At 46.6% G+C, this 20,573-nt stretch overlaps 1 protein-coding gene across 3 annotated transcripts in view; it reads right to left on the reverse strand.

Annotated features, from left to right (window-relative positions):
• Positions 1–18,542: 18,542 nt before the first annotated feature.
• Positions 18,543–20,573, reverse strand: part of LOC110496715 (syntaxin-12) — a 30,224-nt gene continuing 28,193 nt past the window's right edge. For 2 of the 3 annotated variants that reach the window (XM_036953562.1, XM_036953563.1), the window contains exon 11: positions 18,543–19,350. In XM_036953562.1, coding sequence (XP_036809457.1) covers positions 19,258–19,350 — 93 coding nt within the window. In that variant the 3' untranslated portion in view covers positions 18,543–19,257. Of the gene's footprint in view, positions 19,351–20,348; positions 20,485–20,573 lie in introns of those variants that run through there. The other variant, XM_036953564.1, reaches the window with a different exon arrangement.

The raw sequence follows: 20,573 nt of genomic DNA on the forward strand, positions 1-20,573 counted from the left end.
ATCCGTCTCTTCTCCGTCTCTTCTGCCAATTGTTCATAAAAAGCTGGACATTGTTTCCAGGCTGGTGTGAGAAAGCGGGTTCAGGCAGGGCTTGCCAGCGGGTCAAACCAACCGTGTAGGAGGAACTAGGGAGAATTGGGCCTAAGCCGGGTACAGCTGATCTCTCCCCAGAGTCACTGGGAACACTGACGATGCTGCCGGTGGCTCGCTCCCAGGAACATGAGAGCGCCTGGTAGTGGGAGATGATGACAGATTATGTTTTGGTAAGCTATTTCATCGTGGTTTAGCAAACGACAAAAGCTTTGTTATTATTGTTTCCATTGTTTATGTATATAAATACATAAATCAAATTCATAAATTCACTGCCCACAATGACATCTACATCATTGTAGGTTTGTCTTTTGTATAATTTAGCTAGCTAGATGCTCAATATGAATCCCTAGACTTCATTTTGGGGGAAATTGGTTCACTGACTCTCTGTCCTCTGAATTATCCACAGGGTAACTGTCAACTTCTGAGTCTGAAAATGGACACTGAATTGTAAGTATCAATCTGATGTTCGTTAACATTTGTCAAGACCTGATTTGGTCAGGCTACCTGACTAGGTCAGGCTACCTGATTTGGTCGGGGTGCATTGTGTTTAAGCCTTACTCTGACTCTTTTCCTAACCTTAACCTAATTCTCCTAACCTGCCACGTGAACTCACCTAACGTCACGTTCTGATCTCTATTTCTTTGGTTTTGTATTTATTTAGTATGGTCAGGGCGTGAGTTGGGTGGGCAGTCTATGTTTGTTTTTCTATGATTTGGGTATTTCTATGTTTCGGCCTAGTATGGTTCTCAATCAGAGGCAGGTGTCATTAGTTGTCTCTGATTGAGAATCATACTTAGGTAGCCTGGGTTTCACTGTGTGTTTGTGGGTGATTGTTCCTGTCTCTGTGTTTTGCACCAGATAGGGCTGTTTTGGGTTTTCACGTTTCTTGTTTTTTGTTAGTTTGTTCATGTGAAGTGATTTATTAAAACATGAGTCAAAATAACCACGCTGCGCTTTGGTCCGCCTCTCCTTCAATGGAAGAAATCCCTTACACCTAACCTGCTAGGCTACTAATCCTAACCTGCTAGGCTACTAATCCTAACCTGCTAGGCTACTAATCCTAACCTGCTAGGCTACTAATCCTAACCTGCTAGGCTACTAATCCTAACCTGCTAGGCTACTAATCCTAACCTGCTAGGCTACTAATCCTAACCTGCTAGGCTACTAATCATAACCTGCTAGGCTACTAATCCTAACCTGCTAGGCTACTAATCCTAACCTGCTAGGCTACTAATCCTAACCTGCTAGGCTACTAATCCTAACCTGCTAGGCTACTAATCCTAACCTGCTACGCTACTAATCCTAACCTGCTAGGCTACTAATCCTAACCTGCTAGGCTACTAATCCTAACCTGCTAGGCTACTAATCCTAACCTGCTAGGCTACTAATCCTAACCTGCTAGGCTACTAATCCTAACCTGCTAGGCTACTAATCCTAACCTGCTAGGCTACTAATCCTAACCTGCTAGGCTACTAATCCTAACCTGCTAGGCTACTAATCCTAACCTGCTAGGCTACTAATCCTAACCTGCTAGGCTACTAATCCTAACCTGCTAGGCTACTAATCCTAACCTGCTAGGCTACTAATCCTAACCTGCTAGGCTACTAATCCTAACCTGCTACGCTACTAATCCTAACCTGCTAGGCTACTAATCCTAACCTGCTACGCTACTAATCCTAACCTGCTACGCTACTAATCCTAACCTGCTAGGCTACTAATCCTAACCTGCTAGGCTACTAATCCTAACCTGCTAGGCTACTAATCCTAACCTGCTAGGCTACTAATCCTAACCTGCTACGCTACTAATCCTAACCTGCTACGCTACTAATCCTAACCTGCTAGGCTACTAATCCTAACCTGCTAGGCTACTAATCCTAACCTGCTAGGCTACTAATCCTAACCTGCTAGGCTACTAATCCTAACCTGCTAGGCTACTAATCCTAACCTGCTAGGCTACTAATCCTAACCTGCTAGGCTACTAATCCTAACCTGCTACGCTACTAATCCTAACCTGCTACGCTACTAATCCTAACCTGCTAGGCTACTAATCCTAACCTGCTAGGCTACTAATCCTAACCTGCTAGGCTACTAATCCTAACCTGCTAGGCTACTAATCCTAACCTGCTAGGCTACTAATCCTAACCTGCTAGGCTACTAATCCTAACCTGCTAGGCTACTCATCCTAACCTGCTAGGCTACTAATCCTAACCTGCTAGGCTACTAATCCTAACCTGCTACGCTACTAATCCTAACCTGCTAGGCTACTAATCCTAACCTGCTAGGCTACTAATCCTAACCTGCTAGGCTACTAATCCTAACCTGCTAGGCTACTAATCCTAACCTGCTAGGCTACTAATCCTAACCTGCTAGGCTACTAATCCTAACCTGCTAGGCTACTAATCCTAACCTGCTAGGCTACTAATCCTAACCTGCTAGGCTACTAATCCTAACCTGCTAGGCTACTAATCCTAACCTGCTAGGCTACTAATCCTAACCTGCTAGGCTACTAATCCTAACCTGCCATTTTAGTTATCCTAACCTGTAATTCACCTAACCTGCGACTGGTGCAGACGGAACCGTTGCTAACAGTGGAGCCAAACCAAATTGGGTAGCCGATCTGATTGGGTAGCCGATCTGATTGGGTAGTCACACTTAAATCCGTAATTCTTCATGACTTGTGTGGAATTTTTCACTGACTCTCTGTCACATTATTCTCAGGGTGACTATCAACTTATTTAAATACCTTATTTTTGAAATACAGATGATAAATGCACAGAGGTCATTTGTACATTTTGTTTTCTACAATCTACATACACTACCCCATAAAAATGAAAACAGGTTTTAGAAAATGTTGCAAATGTATTAAAAAACAGAAATACCTTATTTAGATACATTTGAAGTGGGAAGTTTACATCCACTTAGGTTGGAGTCATTAAAACTAGTTTACATACACTTAGGTTGGAGTCATTCAAACTCATTTTTCAACCACTACACAAATTTCTTGTTAACAAACTATAATCTTGGCAAGTCGGTTAGGACATCAACTTTGTGCATGAAACAAGTAATTTGTCAAACAATTGTTAACAGATTATTTCACTTATAATTCACTGTGTCACAATTCCAGTGGGTCAGAAGTTTACATACACTAAGTTGACTGTGCCTTTAAACAGCTTGGAAAATTCCTGAAAATGATGCTATGGCTTTAGAAGCTTCTGATAGGCTATTTGACATCATTTGAGTAAATTGGAGGTGTGCCTGTGGATGTAGGCCAACCTTCAAACTGCCTCTTTGCTTGACATCATGGGAAAATCAAAATAAATCAGTCAAGACTGACCTCCACAAGTCTGGTTCATCCTTGAGAGCAATTTCCAAACGCCTGAAGGTACCACATTCATCTGTACAAACAATAGTATGCAAGTATAAACACCATGGGACCACGCAGCCGTCATACCGCTCAGGAAGGAGACCCGTTCTGTCTCCTAGAGATGAACGTACTTTGGTGGGAAAAGTGCAAATCAATCCCAGAACAACAGCAAAGGACCTTGTGAAGATGCTGGAGGAAACAGGTACAAAATTATCTATATCCACAGTAAAATGAGTCCTATATCGACATAGCATCAAAGGCCGCCCAGCAAGGAAGAAGCCTCTGCTCCAAAACCGCCATAAAAAAAACAGATTACGGTTTGCAACTGCACATGGGAACAAAGATCGTGCAGGAGGGACTGGTGCACTTCACAAAATATCATGAAGAAGGATAACGATGTGGATACTGAAGCAACATCTCAAGACATCAGTCAGGAAGTTAAAGCTTGGTCGCAAATGGGTCTTCCAAATGGACAATGACCCCAAGCATACTTCCAAAGTTGTGGCAAAATGGCTTATATTTTGCCCCCTGCTGTTCAAATACCATTCACTGGCCTTTTCTACAAGAAATCTGCCTCCAGAAATAAAGTATTCTTCCAAGTGGGTGACACACACCTACTCCTGTTGTCTGCTGCACCGTCTGCCCTGGTCTGTCTCCCTCTGATTGGTACAGGTACCTCCACCACACTCACCCCCCTCTCTGTTCACCGTCTGCCCTGGCCTGTCTCCCCTTGTCTGGTACAGGTACCTCCACCACACCCACCCCTCTCTCCCTGGCCTGTCTCCCCCTGTCTGGTACAGGTACCTTCACCACACTCACCCCTCTCTGTTCACCGTCTGCACTGGCCTGTCTCCCCCTGATTGGTACAGGTACTTCCACCACACTCACCCCCCTCTCTGTTCACCATCTGCCCTGGCCTGTCTCCCCCTGTCTGGTACAGATACCTCCACCACACTCACCCCTCTCTGTTCACCATCTGCCCTGGCCTGTCTCCCCCTGTCTGGTACAGATACCTCCACCACACTCACCCCTCTCTGTTCACCATCTGCCCTGGCCTGTCTCCCCCTGTCTGGTACAGATACCTCCACCACACTCACCCCTCTCTGTTCACCGTCTGCCCTGGTCTGTCTCCCCCTGTCTGGTACAGGTACCTCCACCACTCCCACCTCTCTCCCTGGCCTGTCTCCCCCTGTCTGGTACAGGTACCTCCACGACACTCATTCCTCTCTGTTCACCGTCTGCCCTGGCCTGTCTCCCCCTGTCTGGTACAGGTACCACCACCACACTCCCCCCTCTCTCCCTGTCCTGTCTCTCCCTGTCTGGTACAGGTACCCCCACCACACTCACCCCTCTCTGTTCACCGTCTGCCCTGGTCTGTCTCCCCCTGTCTGGTACAGGTACCCCCACCACACTCACCCCTCACTCCCGAGCTTTCGCTCCCCTCTGGCACGCACTCACTGTTGGGGCGAGTGACTCTGAACTTACAATGGCTAGCCCCTAGTCGTTATATATATATATTTTTTTTTTTATTGTGCATTTTGCTATTTGTCTCATGACTCCTGCATACTTGATTGACTACAAACTTTCTTTACCTAACCGTGGGACAGACTATGTGTCACGCCCTGACCTGTGTCACGCCCTGACCTGTGTCACGCCCTGACCTGTGTCACGCCCTGACCTGTGTCACGCCTTGACCTATTTTCAGTTTGGTCAGGGTGTGATTTGGTTGGGCATTCCTTGTTCTATTTTCTATGTTTTTGTATTGCTTTGTTTTGGCCGGGTATGGTTCTCAATCAGGGACAGCTGTCTGTCGTTGTCTCTGATTGGGAACCATACTTAGGTAGCCCTTTTCCCTCCTTTCTTTGTGGGAAGTTAACATTGTTTGTGGCACCATAGCCCTTAAGCTTCACGGTTGTTTTGTATTGTTTATTGTTTTGTTGGCGTAATTTTAAATAAAGGAAAAATGTACGCTCACCACGCTGCGCTTTGGTCCAGTTCTTTCGACGGCCGTGACGCTATGTTTGTTCCCACACTCAGGACTCTGACTCTCTATTGGTTACACAGACTTTTGGCCTCCCATCCTATTCTAACCACCTCTCACCAGCTTGGTATTCATGTTACTTAAAGCCTGGGTTTTCTGCATGTTAACAATTAGAAGCTTATTACCTAAAATGGATCAATTGAATGTGTGGGTTCACAGCTCCAATCCAGATGTGTTGGTCTTTTACTGAGACGTGGTTAAGGAAGAGTGTTTTGAATACTGATGTTAACCTTTCTGGTTATGACCTTTTTCGGCAAGACAGATCTTCCAAAGGTGGTGGAGTGGCAATCTTTACCAAGGATCACCTTCAGTGCTCGGTTGTCTCCACCAAGTCTGTCCCCAAACAATTTGATTTGCTGGTTTTAAGCATTAAACTTTTAAATAGGTATTTGTTGACTGTTGCTGGGTGCTATCGTCCTCAATCAGCACCGGCCTGTACTCTACCTGTCCTAAGCTCTCTCCTGGCCCCTTACGCTAAGTCTGAATTTGTCCTGTTAGGTGACGTAAACCGGGACATGCTTATACCACCTGACCAAGTCCTAAAGCAATGAGACTCGCTAAATATTTCTCAGATTATTACCAATCCCACAAGGTATGACTCCAAACACCTAGAAAAGGCTACTCTCCTCGATGTTATCCTCACAAATAATCCTGATAGGTATCAGCCGGTGTTTTCTGTAATGACCTTAGTGATCACTGTTTTACAGCCTGTGTTCGTAATGGCTGCTCAGTGAAACGACCCGTCCTGATTTGTCATAGATGCTTGCTGAACATTAATGAGCAAGCCTTCCTTCATGACCTGGCCTCTGTAAAATGGTATAGAATCAGCTTGATCCTCTCTGTCAAAGACTTTCTTTTTTTCTATTTTCAGTGGTATTGTTAACAAACACGCCCCCATAAAGAAAATGAGAATTAAAAACAGGTTCAGCCCCTGGTTCAGCCGTGATCTTGCAGAGTTACTCCACCTCAGGAATTGCATTTGGCAAAAGGCTCGGCAAACGTACACTCAGGCTGACTGGCTCTCGTTCAGGCAAATGAGAAATAAGTGCACTCAGGCTATCTGGAAGGCCAAAGTTAGTTACTTTAAGGAGCAGTTCTCTCTCTGTGGGTCTAACCCCAAGAAGTTCTGGAAAACGGTTAAAGACCTGGAGAATAAACCCTCCTCCTCACAGCTGCCCATGTCCCTTAATGTTGATGATGTGGTTGTTACTGACAAGAAGGACATGGCTGAGCTTCTTAATCACCACCTCATTAAGTCAGGATTCCTATTTGACTCAGCCATGCCTCCTTGCCCGTCCAACATTTCCTCATCTCCCACCCCTTCTAATGCGACTATCCCTGATGGTTCTCCCTGCAGGCGGTCACTGAGTCCGAGGTGCTAGAGAAGCTCCTTAAACATGACCCCCAAAAAACTTATGGGTCAGATGGTTTAGACTCTTTCTTCTTTAAGGTTGCTGCCCCCATCATCGCAAAGCCTATCTCCAACCTTTTTAACCTGTCTCTCCTTTCTGGGGAGGTTCCCATTGCTTGGAAGGCAGCCACAGTTCGTCCTTTATTTAAAGGGGGAGATCAAGCTGATCCTAACTGTTATAGGCCTTTTTCTACTTTGCCCTGTTTATCAAAAGTGTTGGAAAATCTTGTCAATAATCAACTGACTGGCTTTTTTGATGTCTATAGTACTCTCTCTGGTATGCAATCTGGTTTCTGCTCAGGTTATGGACTTATCACTGCAACCTTAAAGGCCCTCAATGACGTCACCACTGCCCTTGACTCTAAGCAATGTTGTGCTGCTATTTTTATTGACTTGGCCAAAGTTTTTGATACAGCAGACCATTCCATTCTCATGGGCCAGCTAAGGAGTATTGGTGTCTCTGAGGGGTCTTTGGCCTGGTTTGCTAACTACCTCTCTCAAAGAGTGCAGTGTATAAAGTCAGAAAATCTGCTGTCTCAGCCACTGCCTGTCACCAAGGCTGTTCCCGCAGGAGGCCTTTTCCCTTTTGGTAGGCCGTCACTGTAAATAAGAATTAGTTCTTAACTGACTTGCCTAGTTAAATAAAGGTAAAATAAAAAATATATTTTAAAAAATAACCAATAAGACACGAGGCTGTAATCGCTGCCAAAGGTGCTTCAACAAAGTACTGAGTAAAGGGTCTGAATACTTATGTAAATTTGACATTTGTCATTATGAGGTATTGTGTGTAGATTGATGAATAGATGTTTTTTAAATCTATTTTAGAATAAGGCTGTAACGTAAGAAAATGTGGATAAAGTCAAAGGGTCTGAATACTTTCCAAATGTATTGTCAATTTATTAGATTTCGGTATGGGAATATCAACTTGTGATAAGTTATTTCACCACGTTTACAGATTAAACGTCCTACTTCATAGTTGGAGGAGTTAAGTATTGATGTTGTAATTGTATGAGATTTACAGATCTGCTGATATCCCAGCTGAAAGACGCAGTGACCGTTTGGATGGAGGAGAAAAGCCAAAAAGCTGCATTGAGAAGTGACAAAGTGCTAGCTATTACAACAGTAAGGGAGTTGAGGGAAACGAAGGGGACAAGTCTAACCCACTCTGGGTATGTCCCCAATGACACACCCTATAACCTTATAGGCCCTGGACAAAAACAGTCCACTAAACAGGGAATGGGGAGTCATTTGGGACACGGATGATATTTATCCAGCTCTGTCAAATTTCTCCTGAGACCCTGGGTGGAGCTGATGACAGAATTTCTAGCTGAACGTAAAATGAAAAATGTATCCCTTATTCCCACACAACTAAAAAATAAATCCATACTTGTTGTCATGTGGAACGTAGCCAGAGAGCCTGGAGACGTGTACAGCACCACCTAGGGATGGTGTTGACTGGATTATATCAGCAGTGAAGTAAAGAGAAGGAGGAGGATGTTGAGTTTAGAGTTGAGGTTTTTTTTTAAGGCTTGATCTGTGTCCCAAATGGCACCCTATTCCCTGTGTAGTGCATTACTTTTTATAATACAGAGCCTTATGCGCTCTGGTCAGAAGTAGTGCGCTATATATGGAATAGGGTGCAATTTAGGACACACGCTTGATCTGAGATTCCAGGCGTGAACAAGAGATAGCAGAGCCAGAGTGCAGTTAACTAATGGAGCCAGCCAGGGCGTTGACCCATTCACAGGTCTGTGTCCTCAATGGCACCCTATTCTCTATGTAGTGCACAACTCACCCTATTCTCTATGTAGTGCACAATCTGTTAAGGGGTTTGAAGACAAGCCTGTACTGAGACTCTTAGCCCTGACATGGGACACCCAGAGACTGAGCCAGGCTCTTAGCCCTGACATGGGGCACCCAGACTGAGCCAGGCTCTTAGCCCTGACATGGGGCACCCAGACTGAGCCAGGCTCTTAGCCCTGACATGGGGCACCCAGACTGAGCCAGGCTCTTAGCCCTGACATGGGGCACCCAGACTGAGCCAGGCTCTTAGCCCTGACATGGGGCACCCAGACTGAGCCAGGCTCTTAGCCCTGACATGGGGCACCCAGACTGAGCCAGGCTCTTAGCCCTGAGATGGGGCACCCAGACTGAGCCAGGCTCTTAGCCCTGACATGGGGCACCCAGACTGAGCCAGGCTGTTAGCCCTGACATGGGGCACCCAGACTGAGCCAGGCTCTTAGCCCTGACATGGGGCACCCAGACTGAGCCAGGCTCTTAGCCCTGACATGGGGCACCCAGACTGAGCCAGGCTGTTAGCCCTGACATGGGGCACCCAGACTGAGCCAGGCTCTTAGCCCTGACATGGGGCACCCAGACTGAGCCAGGCTGTTAGCCCTGACATGGGGCACCCAGACTGAGCCAGGCTCTTAGCCCTGACATGGGGCACCCAGACTGAGCCAGGCTGTTAGCCCTGACATGGGGCACCCAGACTGAGCCAGGCACTTAGCCCTGACATGGGGCACCCAGACTGAGCCAGGCTCTTAGCCCTGACATAGCCAGGCTCTTAGCCCTGACATGGGGCACCCAGACTGAGCCAGGCTCTTAGCCCAGACTGAGCCAGGCTCTTAGCCCTAACATGGGGCACCCAGACTGAGCCAGGCTCTTAGCCCAGACATGGGGCACCCAGACTGAGCCAGGCTGTTAGCCCTGACATGGGGCACCCAGACTGAGCCAGGCTGTTAGCCCTGACATGGGGCACCCAGACTGAGCCAGGCACTTAGCCCTGACATGGGGCACCCAGACTGAGCCAGGCTCTTAGCCCTGACATGGGGCACCCAGACTGAGCCAGGCTCTTAGCCCTAACATGGGACACCCAGAGGCCCTAGCCAGTCTGTATGTGCCAATGCTCCTCTCCGCTCGATCATCACCAACCGTGACCGACATCTGCAACCCATTACACCCCTTTATTATCCGCAGGTGAACCTCATGGAAAATGTGACACAAGTCATTGGAATATAAATACATAACACAATGGAACGCCCATTGGTGTTCATTATTTTATATATATGCCGTAGAGGCATTAGAAGCTGTCCTGGCTCATGTTGGCCCAATGACATATTAAGACACTTTATGTTGGTGTTTCCTTTACTTTGGCAGTTACCTGTAGGTCTTTTCAGTTGGCCTGTCTCCCTGTTATTAGACATGCTTTAGGTTGACATTTTAGTCATGTAGTAAACGCTGTAATCCCAGAGAGACTTACAGTTAGTGTGTCCATCTTAACACATCTAGGTGGGACAACCACATGTCACTGTCATAGTAAATACATTTTTCCTCAATAAAGTTGCGATCAGCAAGGTCAGAGATAGGGGTGCGTAGGGGGTTTTCATACTTTTTTTTCATACTGGTCCCCCATGTGAATCAACGCGGTATTGCAAGTGCCATGCTCTACCAACTGAGCCACACGGGACTACAGGTGTCGCCACCTGGGTGTCATCCACATAGCAATGATAGGAGACCATGAGAGGATATCACGGGCCGAGTGACTTGGTGTATAGAGAGAAGAGGAGAGGGCCTAGAACCGAGCCCTGGGGGACACCAGTAGTGCGAGTACGTGGTGCAGACACATATCCTCTCCACGTCACCTGGAGCGACCTGCCAGATAGGAAGCGATCCCAAGAGTGTGCAGAGCCTGAGACGCCCAGCCCTGAGAGGGTGGAGAGAAGGATCTAATGGTTCACAGTGTCGAAGGCAGCAGATAGATCTAGGAGGATGAGAACAGAGGAGAGAGAGTCAGCTTTGGCAGTGAGGAGAGACTCTGTGACACAGAGAAGAGCAGTCTCGGTTGAGTGACCCGTCTTGAAGCCTGAGTGGTTAGGGTCAAGAAGATCGTTCTGAGAGAGATAGCGAGAGAGTCGGTCAGAAACAGCACACTCAATTGTTTTGAAAAAGAAAAGAAAGAAGGGATACCAGTCTGTAGTTTTTCACGTCAAAGGAGTGGACTGTTGGTTTCTTGAGGAGTGGACTGTTGGTTTCTTGAGGAGTGGACTGTTGGTTTCTTGAGGAGTGGACTGTTGGTTTCTTGAGGAGTGGACTGTTGGTTTCTTGAGGAGTGGACTGTTGGTTTCTTGAGGAGTGGACTGTTGGTTTCTTGAGGAGTGGACTGTTGGTTTCTTGAGGAGTGGACTGTTAGTTTCTTGAGGGGTGGACTGTTGGTTTCTTGAGGAGTGGACTGTTGGTTTCTTGCGGAGTGGACTGTTGGTTTCTTGAGGAGGAGACTGTTGGTTTCTTGAGGAGTGGACTGTTGGTTTCTTGAGGAGTGGACTGTTGGTTTCTTGAGGAGTGGACTGTTGGTTTCTTGAGGAGGGGAGCGACTCGGGACATCTTGAAGTCAGAGGGGTTGAGATTCGGTTTCTTGAGGAGTGGACTGTTGGTTTCTTGAGGAGGGGAGCGACTCGGGACATCTTGAAGTCAGAGGGGTTGAGATTTGGTTTCTTGAGGAGTGGACTGTTGGTTTCTTGAGGAGTGGACTGTTGGTTTCTTGAGGAGTGGACTGTTGGTTTCTTGAGGAGTGGACTGTTGGTTTCTTGAGGAGTGGACTGTTGGTTTCTTGAGGAGTAGACTGTTGGTTTCTTGAGGAGTGGAGTGACTGGCCATTTTGAAGTCAGCTTGTTTTGCAAGCGTCACATTTCGGTGTGTGTGTGTGTAGGTGGTTCCCCTCGTGAAGCTTGCAGTGTCTGGCGCTGCCTTGTCATGCAAAACAGACATATGGCCTGTGTGTGGTACACCCGACTGCAAAATAATAAGGCAACCACAAAAGCAAACACGTGCATGTGCACACATGGGTACAATAGCAAATTCCACCAAACCTGCAGTACAGCTGTACTGGTCTGTGTTCCAAATGGCACCCTATTCTCTGGTCAGAAGCAAAGCACTTGGTCTAAAGTAGTGCACTAAATAGGGAATAGGATGCATTTGGAAGTATCCCTGGTTATGTTGGAAATGTGTCTTCCCCATTGCAAAAAAGCTACTGATTTCCATTCCACTGCCAGAATCTTCCTGGCATCCAAAAACAAGCCATTCCACTGCCAGAATCTTCCTGGCATCCAAAAACAAGCCATTCCACTGCCAGAATCTTCCTGGCATCCAAAAACAAGCCATTCCACTGCCAGAATCTTCCTGGCATCCAAAAACAAGCCATTCCACTGCCAGAATCTTCCTGGCATCCAAAAACAAGCCATTCCACTGCCAGAATCTTCCTGGCATCCAAAAACAAGCCATTCCACTGCCAGAATCTTCCTGGCATCCAAAAACAAGCCATTCCACTGCCAGAATCTTCCTGGCATCCAAAAACAAGCCATTCCACTGCCAGAATCTTCCTGGCATCCAAAAACAAGCCATTCCACTGCCAGAATCTTCCTGGCATCCAAAAACAAGCCATTCCACTGCCAGAATCTTCCTGGCATCCAAAAACAAGCCATTCCACTGCCAGAATCTTCCTGGCATCCAAAAACAAGCCATTCCACTGCCAGAATCTTCCTGGCATCCAAAAACAAGCCATTCCACTGCCAGAATCTTCCTGGCATCCAAAAACAAGCCATTCCACTGCCATAATCTTCCTGGCATCCAAAAACAAGCCATTCCACTGCCAGAATCTTCCTGGCATCCAAAAACAAGCCATTCCACTGCCAGAATCTTCCTGGCATCCAAAAACAAGCCATTCCACTGCCAGAATCTTCCTGGCATCCAAAAACAAGCCATTCCACTGCCAGAATCTTCCTGGCATCCAAAAACAAGCCATTCCACTGCCAGAATCTTCCTGGCATCCAAAAACAAGCCATTCCACTGCCAGAATCTTCCTGGCATCCAAAAACAAGCCATTCCACTGCCAGAATCTTCCTGGCATCCAAAAACAAGCCATTCCACTGCCAGAATCTTCCTGGCATCCAAAAACAAGCCATTCCACTGCCAGAATCTTCCTGGCATCCAAAAACAAGCCATTCCACTGCCAGAATCTTCCTGGCATCCAAAAACAAGCCATTCCACTGCCAGAATCTTCCTGGCATCCAAAAACAAGCCATTCCACTGCCAGAATCTTCCTGGCATCCAAAAACAAGCCATTCCACTGCCAGAATCTTCCTGGCATCCAAAAACAAGCCATTCCACTGCCAGAATCTTCCTGGCATCCAAAAACAAGCCATTCCACTGCCAGAATCTTCCTGGCATCCAAAAACAAGCCATTCCACTGCCAGAATCTTTCTGGCATCCAAAAACAAGCCATTCTAGAGGAATGTGCACAACACAACAATTCCAAATGCTGAAGCAATTATGGTGAGTCATCAGAGCCTGCCTGTATACCCAGGCCAGTGATAAAACCTGCTAATGCGTTCAGACAGACAGGGAGGAGAGTGTACAGTACAGTACAGTGGTGGGCCTCTGTTACACATACCAGGCACACCAAACACAACATGTGCAAAGAGTCTGGTTAAAGACTGAAGTACAGGAGGTGAACAAGTCCTAGTAAGGGCTTCCCATGATTATGGTGTAGATCTAATGTCTAAGAGCAGAAGGCCAACCAGGTAGGGGTCTAATGTGTAAGAGCAGAAGGCCAACCAGGTAGGGGTCTAATGTGTAAGAGCAGAAGGCCAACCAGGTAGGGGTCTAATGTGTAAGAGCAGAAGGACAACCAGGTAGGGGTCTAATGTGTAGGAGCAGAAGGACAACCAGGTAGGGGTCTAATGTGTAGGAGCAGAAGGACAATCAGGTAGGGGTCTAATGTGTAGGAGCAGAAGGACAACCAGGTAGGGGTCTAATGTGTAGGAGCAGAAGGCCAACCAGGTAGGGGTCTAATGTGTAAGAGCAGAAGGCCAACCAGGTAGGGGTCTAATGTGTAAGAGCAGAAGGCCAACCAGGTAGGGGTCTAATGTGTAAGAGCAGAAGGCCAACCAGGTAGGGGTCTGAATAGCATTCTCACATAGATGTTACTTTTGTCCAGGTGTGAAAGGGCAGTGTGGAGTGCAATAGAGATTGCATCTCCTATGGATCTGTTGGTGCGGTATGCAAATTGGAGTGGGTCTAGGGTTTCTGGGATAATGGTGTTGATGTGAGCCATGACCAGCTTTTCAAAGCATTTCATGGCTACAGATGTGAGTGCTACGGGTCGGTAATTTAGGCAGGTTACCTTAGTGTTCTTGGGCACAAGGACTATGGTGGTCTGCTTGAAACGTGTTGGCATTACAGACTCAGAGGTTGAAAATGTCAGTGAAGGCACTTGCCAGTTGGTCAGCGCATGCTCGGAGTACACCTCCTGGTAGTCCGTCTGGCCCTGCGGCCTTGTGAATGTTGAAGTGTTTAAAGATCAGCGTGCCAGAGGTGATGTTGCGTACCCTCACCACTTGGGTTCGGCCCATCAGGAAGTCAAGGATCTAGTCCTAAACTTGGTGACCAGCTTGGAGGAGACTATGGTGTTGAACGCTGATCTGTAGTCAATTAACAGCATTCTCACACATGTATTCTTCTTATCTAGGTGGGTGTGGAATGCAAATCAAATTGCATCATCTATGGATGTGTTGGAGCGGTATGCAAATTGGAATGGCTCTAGACACAGCAAGAACGGTAGAGATACTCTGAATGATCGGCTATGAAAAGCCAACTGACATTTACTTCTGAGGTGCTGACCTGTTGCACCCTCGACAACCACTGTGATTATTATTTGACCCTGCTGGTCATTCATGAACATTTGTACATCTTGGCCATGTTCTGTTATAATCTCTACCCGGCACAGCCAGAAGAGGACTGGCCACCCCTCATAGCCTGGTTCCTCTCTAGGTTTCTTCCTAGGTGCCTGCCTTTCTCTGGTGTTTTTCCTAGCCACCTTGCTTCTACACCTGCATTGCTTGCTGTTTGGGGTTTTAGGCTGGGTTTCTGTACAGCACTTTGAGATATCAGCTGATGTAAAAAGGCCTTTATAAATACATTTGATTGATTGGATGATGGAGTTAATGTGTTTCATTGCCAGCCTTTCAAAGCACTTTTAAAAAATTTTAACCTTTTATTTAACTTGGCAAGTCAGTTAAGAAAACATTCTTATTTACAACGACGGCCTACCCAGATGACGCTGTGCACTGCTTTATGGGACTCCCAATTACAGCCGAATGTGATGCAGCCTAGATTTGAACCAGGGACTGCAGTGACACCTCTTGCACTGAGATGCAGTGCCTTAGACCGCTGCACCACTCGGGAGCCTTTCATGATTACAGATGTGAGTGATACAAGGCAGTAGTCATTGTGGCATGAAGCCTTAAGAGTTCATAGGAACAGGAATGATGGTGGCAAATTAAAAGACATGAGGATTATAGACTGGGACAAGGAGAGGTTGAAAATGACAGTGCTCTGCGCCTGCTCTGAGAACGCGCCCTGGAATTTAGTCCGCCTTGCGAGTGTTTACCCGATTAAAGATCTTACTCACATCGGCCTCACATAGCGAGATCACCCAGTCCTCTGGTTCGATGGGGGCCCTCACGCACGGCACGGTGTTGTTATTGTCGAAGCGTATATAAAATGCATTGAGTTCGACTAGAAGAGAGGCATAGCTGGGCACGGTTGGGTCTTCCTTTGTAATCCGTAATGGACTATAGCCCCTTGTCACCATTAAGGGAAATGGCTTCTATAACCGATTCAAGTATCTTTTTGTGCCAGCTCCTAATTGGGAGGTCAAATGTTATGTTCCATTTGATGGCACAGAAGGTCCTTCTTGCCTTGTCTCTCAGATCGTTCACAGCTTTGTGGAAGTTACCTGTGGCGCTTAAGTCACCCTCAGAGTTTAGTTTAGGAACCCGTGACAATGGAGGGCCCTCTGAGTGAGTTGGTAGAGGCGAAGGGGTGGTTTGGAATTCACTGCCTGTCTGGTGTTCTGTCTGGAGTGTTGTATGCAAAGGGTCTGTATGTATGGCAGTGACTCAGCTGGAGGTTTCAGAGCCAGTAGAAGCAGATGTGAGAATCAATTACTTGGGCCACGTTCATCGTCTGTTTTAATGAAACACGCAAAAGCCAGGGAATCGTCCCACTCTGAAAGGACGGGATCTAACAGAACATACTTGTGACACTGTATAGACAGACTGTGAAGACTGCTTCTGCTGATACAAATGGGTGTCTTTACCTACTTATGAACTAAATGTGCATGTGTATCCACGCGTAAGCTATAAACCACGGCATACATCTAAACTTGTTTCATTGGTAATGAAATAATTAAACTCTACATTCTTATTGCCGTTCAGTGTGAATCTACATAGATGCAGTGCATCTGAACCAGATGGTTGAAATCAGCAGTTTGCAGCTCTTCCATGAACATGACATCTTCACCCTCAGCCTGTATTCAGAGCTGCACTGACACCTGCTGGCCACCATATTCTACCATATCCCCACCTCCGACAGGACAGTGTGTTTTTGGATTTTACCTTCACCGTACTAAACAAAGGTGACACACACACTGAAATGTTTGTGTTAATCTTTCATCCCCAGTAAAAATGTAAAAAAAGGAACTTCCGTGCAAACCACTACATTTTTTGTGGACATTCAAAAGTACACAAATATAAACACTTTAGAATTAAGTATTTATTTATACATACCGACCGATAGAAGTAAAATAAATCCATTTAAAAAAACAGCTAGCTTTAAAACTGTGGTTGCATTTAAGATGTTTTATTTTTTTTGTACCTGGAAAAAATTCATATATATATATATACACACACACAGTTGAAATCGGAAGTTTACATACACATAGGTTGGAGTCATTAAAAATTGTTTTTGAACCACCCCACAAATGTCTTGTTAACAAACTAGAGTTTTGGCAAGTCAGTTAGGACATCTACTTTGTGCATGACACAAGTAATTTGTCCAACAAATGTTTACAGATTATTTCACATATAATTCACTGTATCACAATTCCAGTGGGTCAGAAGTTTACATATACTAAGTTGACCATGCCCTTGCTCTGCGTGGAGCGATGGGTAACGATGCTTCGTGGGTGACTGTTGTTGATGTGTGCAGAGGGTCCCTGGTTCGGGCGAGGGGACGGTCTAAAGTTATACTGTTACACCTTTAAACAGCTTGGAAAACAGCTTCCAGAAAATGTCATGGCTTTAGAAGCTTCTGGTGGGCTAATTGACATCATTTGAGTCAATTGAAGGTGTACCTGCGGTTGTATTTCAAGGCCTACCTTCAAACTCAGTGCCTCCTTGCTTGACATCATGGGAAAATCAAAAGAAATCAGAAAATAATTGTAGACCTCCAAAAGTCTGGTTCATCTTTGGGAGCAATTTCCAAACGCCTGAAGGTACCACGTTCATCTGTACAAACAATAGTACTCAAGTATAAACACCATGGGACCACGCAGCCGTCATACCCCTCAGGAAGGAGACGCGTTCTGTCTCCTAGAGATGAACGTACTTTGGTGTGAAAAGTGCAAATCAATCCCTGAACAATAGCAAAGGCCCTTGTGAAGATGCTGGAGGAAACAGGTACAAAAGTATCTATATCCACAGTAAAACGAGTCCTATATCGACAGAACCTGAAAGGCCGCTCAGTAATGAAGAAGCCACTGCTCCAAAACTGCGGTTTGCAACTGCACATGGGGACAAAGATCGTATTTTTTTGAGAAATGTCTGATGAAACAAAAATAGAACTGTTTGGCCATAATGACCATCGTTATGTTTGAAGAAAAACGGGGGAGGCTTGCAAGCCGAAGAACACCATCCCAACCATGAAGCACGGGGGTGGCAGCATCATGTTGTGGGGGTGCTTTGCTGCAGGAGGGACTGGTGCACTTCACAAAATAGATGGCATCATGAGGAAAGAAAATTATGTGGATATATTGAAGCAACATCTCAAGAAAATTTGTGGGCAGAACTGAAAAAGCTTGTGCGAGCAAGGAGGCCTTACAAACCTGACTCAGTTACACCAGCTCTGCAAGGAGGAATGGGCCAAAATTCACCCAACTTATTGTGGGAAGCTTGTGGAAGGCTACCTGAAACGTTTCACCCAAGTTAAACAATTTAAAGGCAATGCTACCAAATACTAATTGAGTGTATGTAAACTTCTGACCCACTGGGAATGTGATGAAAGAAATAAAAGCTGAATAAAATGAAAAGAATAAAAGCTGAAACATTTCATTCTTAAAATAAAGTGATGATCCTAACTGGCCTAAGACAGGGAATTTTCACTGTGATTAAATGTCAGGAATTGTGAAAAACTGAGTTTAAATGTATTTGGCTGAAGGTGTATGTAAAATTAAGACTTCAACTGTACACACACACACAGAGTTGCATCATAATGAGAATATCAGTGATAAAAACAGTTTAACAGCACATATACAACTATGATCGTATCCTGTTCGTCACCCCTATAAAGTCCCCGTTCGTCACCCCTATAAAGTCCCCGTTCCTCACCCCCTAATAAAGTCCCCGTTCCTCACCCCTAATAAAGTCCCTGTTCCTCTAACATGCTCATAAAGCAGGGAGGAACCATAAAGAATATAAAGTTACATTACAGAATACTACTGCAAGGGCTTGTTTCCCCTGACAACGATTATACCTAGTCCTACACAACAACAAAAAAATAAACATTCCGGCAACTGGTTGGCTCATGCAACGGTGTTATTACATGTATTTATTACAACCATAGTTTGTTATTATCATGTATAAAGTTCGATAAAACAAAGTTGCTAATCAGAACTTCATCTCACCTAAGCAATATAAAGACTACGAGGTGGTTTCCTCAACACAGATTAAGGCTAGTCCTGGACGACAACAAAACAAGCTCAATGGAGAATCTCCATCAAAAAAATGTATTTTAGTCGAGGTTTAATGTGTGTTGGGGGAAACCTCTCCTATAACTTGAACGGAGTGGGACACTAAACTGCTTACACACAAAAAAGGTGTCAGGAATGTACAGGTTACAAAAATCATTGACACCCTTACAATGATAACAATTATTCTGCTTTTGTAAATACAATGTATGTTTGTGTTAGTGCAGTAATATCACAAACAGATAACAGTCTCTTTTTATTAATCCACGCTCTCCAATACTCTCCTTCATTTGAATAGAAATACTACCGCCTTGTCTCAGAGAGGAGGTTAGCGGGAGGCCTTGAGCTCAGGAGGGGGGGGGGGGGGGTGGTCAGGTAAAAGGTAAGGTTACATCTCAGACCCATCCCTTTGCCCCTAATGCCACTCCCCTGACCCCTGCCAGCAGTGAGCTAGCCGGGAATCCCTTTCTCAAACCGCTCCAGGGGCTAGTGTTTCAGGTTGGGGGTCAAAACGAATAAAGAAGAAGGTTTGGTGTAGTCTCTTCTCATTGGGTGGCTTGCCAGATGATGATGCCTAGTATGGTCAGTACTATGGACAGGACCACGGCCAAGATGCAAATCTTCTTACGGGACTTTTGCTGAGGGGAGGAGACAGAGGGATGGGTGGGTTGGTGGGTTGGTGACAGTTGAGATGCAGAAACAGAACCGTTGCTACCAGACTCTTATTATACTGCTCAGTTTATACACTTTCAACACCTAGCAGAGTCCATGCCCTGATGAACTCAGGCTGTTCGGAGAGCAAAAGGATCAACAGCCAATCCAGTAGTGCAAAAGCTACAGTGAGCCTAAATTGATCAATCGTTCCATGATTTCACTGAGAATATGCAGAATATACAACTTAAATGTTCCCCTGGGCTCAGTTCCCCGGGAGAGCGAGGGGAACTGAGCCGGGTGAGAGCGAGGGGACCCCGGCTCAGCTCCCCTCGCTCTCCCTTGGCTCAGCTCCCCTCGCTCTCCCTTGGCTCAGCTCCCCTCGCTCTCCCTTGGCTCAGCTCCCCTCGCTCTCCCTTGGCTCAGCTCCCCTCGCTCTCCCTTGGCTCAGCTCCCCTCGCTCTCCCTTGGCTCAGCTCCCCTCGCTCTCCCTTGGCTCAGCTCCCCTCGCTCTCCCTTGGCTCAGCTCCCCTCGCTCTCCCTTGGCTCAGCTCCCCTCGCTCTCCCTTGGCTCAGCTCCCCTCGCTCTCCCTTGGCTCAGCTCCCCTCGCTCTCCCTTGGCTCAGTTCCCCTCGCTCTCCCTTGGCTCAGTTCCCCTCGCTCTCCCTTGGCTCAGTTCCCCTCGCTCTCCCTTGGCTCAGTTCCCCTCGCTCTCCCTTGGCTCAGTTCCCCTCGCTCTCCCTTGGCTCAGTTCCCCTCGCTCTCCCTTGGCTCAGTTCCCCTCGCTCTCCCTTGGCTCAGTTCCCCTCGCTCTCCCTTGGCTCAGTTCCCCTCGCTCTCCCTTGGCTCAGTTCCCCTCGCTCTCCCTTGGCTCAGTTCCCCTCGCTCTCCCTTGGCTCAGTTCCCCTCGCTCTCCCTTGGCTCAGTTCCCCTCGCTCTCCCTTGGCTCAGTTCCCCTCGCTCTCCCTTGGCTCAGTTCCCCTCGCTCTCCCTTGGCTCAGTTCCCCTCGCTCTCCCTTGGCTCAGTTCCCCTCGCTCTCCCTTGGCTCAGCTCCCCTCGCTCTCCCTTGGCTCAGTTCCCCTCGCTCTCCCTTGGCTCAGTTCGGCACGAGACAATCCTCCTGAAAATGAATGGGATCCCTCATTTTAAAAATCGGCAGCCATCGCTAGCACGCATGTTTATTTAACATGTATTTAAACTAGGCAAGTC

Source organism: Oncorhynchus mykiss, chromosome 18, assembly GCF_013265735.2.
Source record: "Oncorhynchus mykiss isolate Arlee chromosome 18, USDA_OmykA_1.1, whole genome shotgun sequence".
Lineage (NCBI taxonomy): Eukaryota > Metazoa > Chordata > Actinopteri > Salmoniformes > Salmonidae > Oncorhynchus > Oncorhynchus mykiss.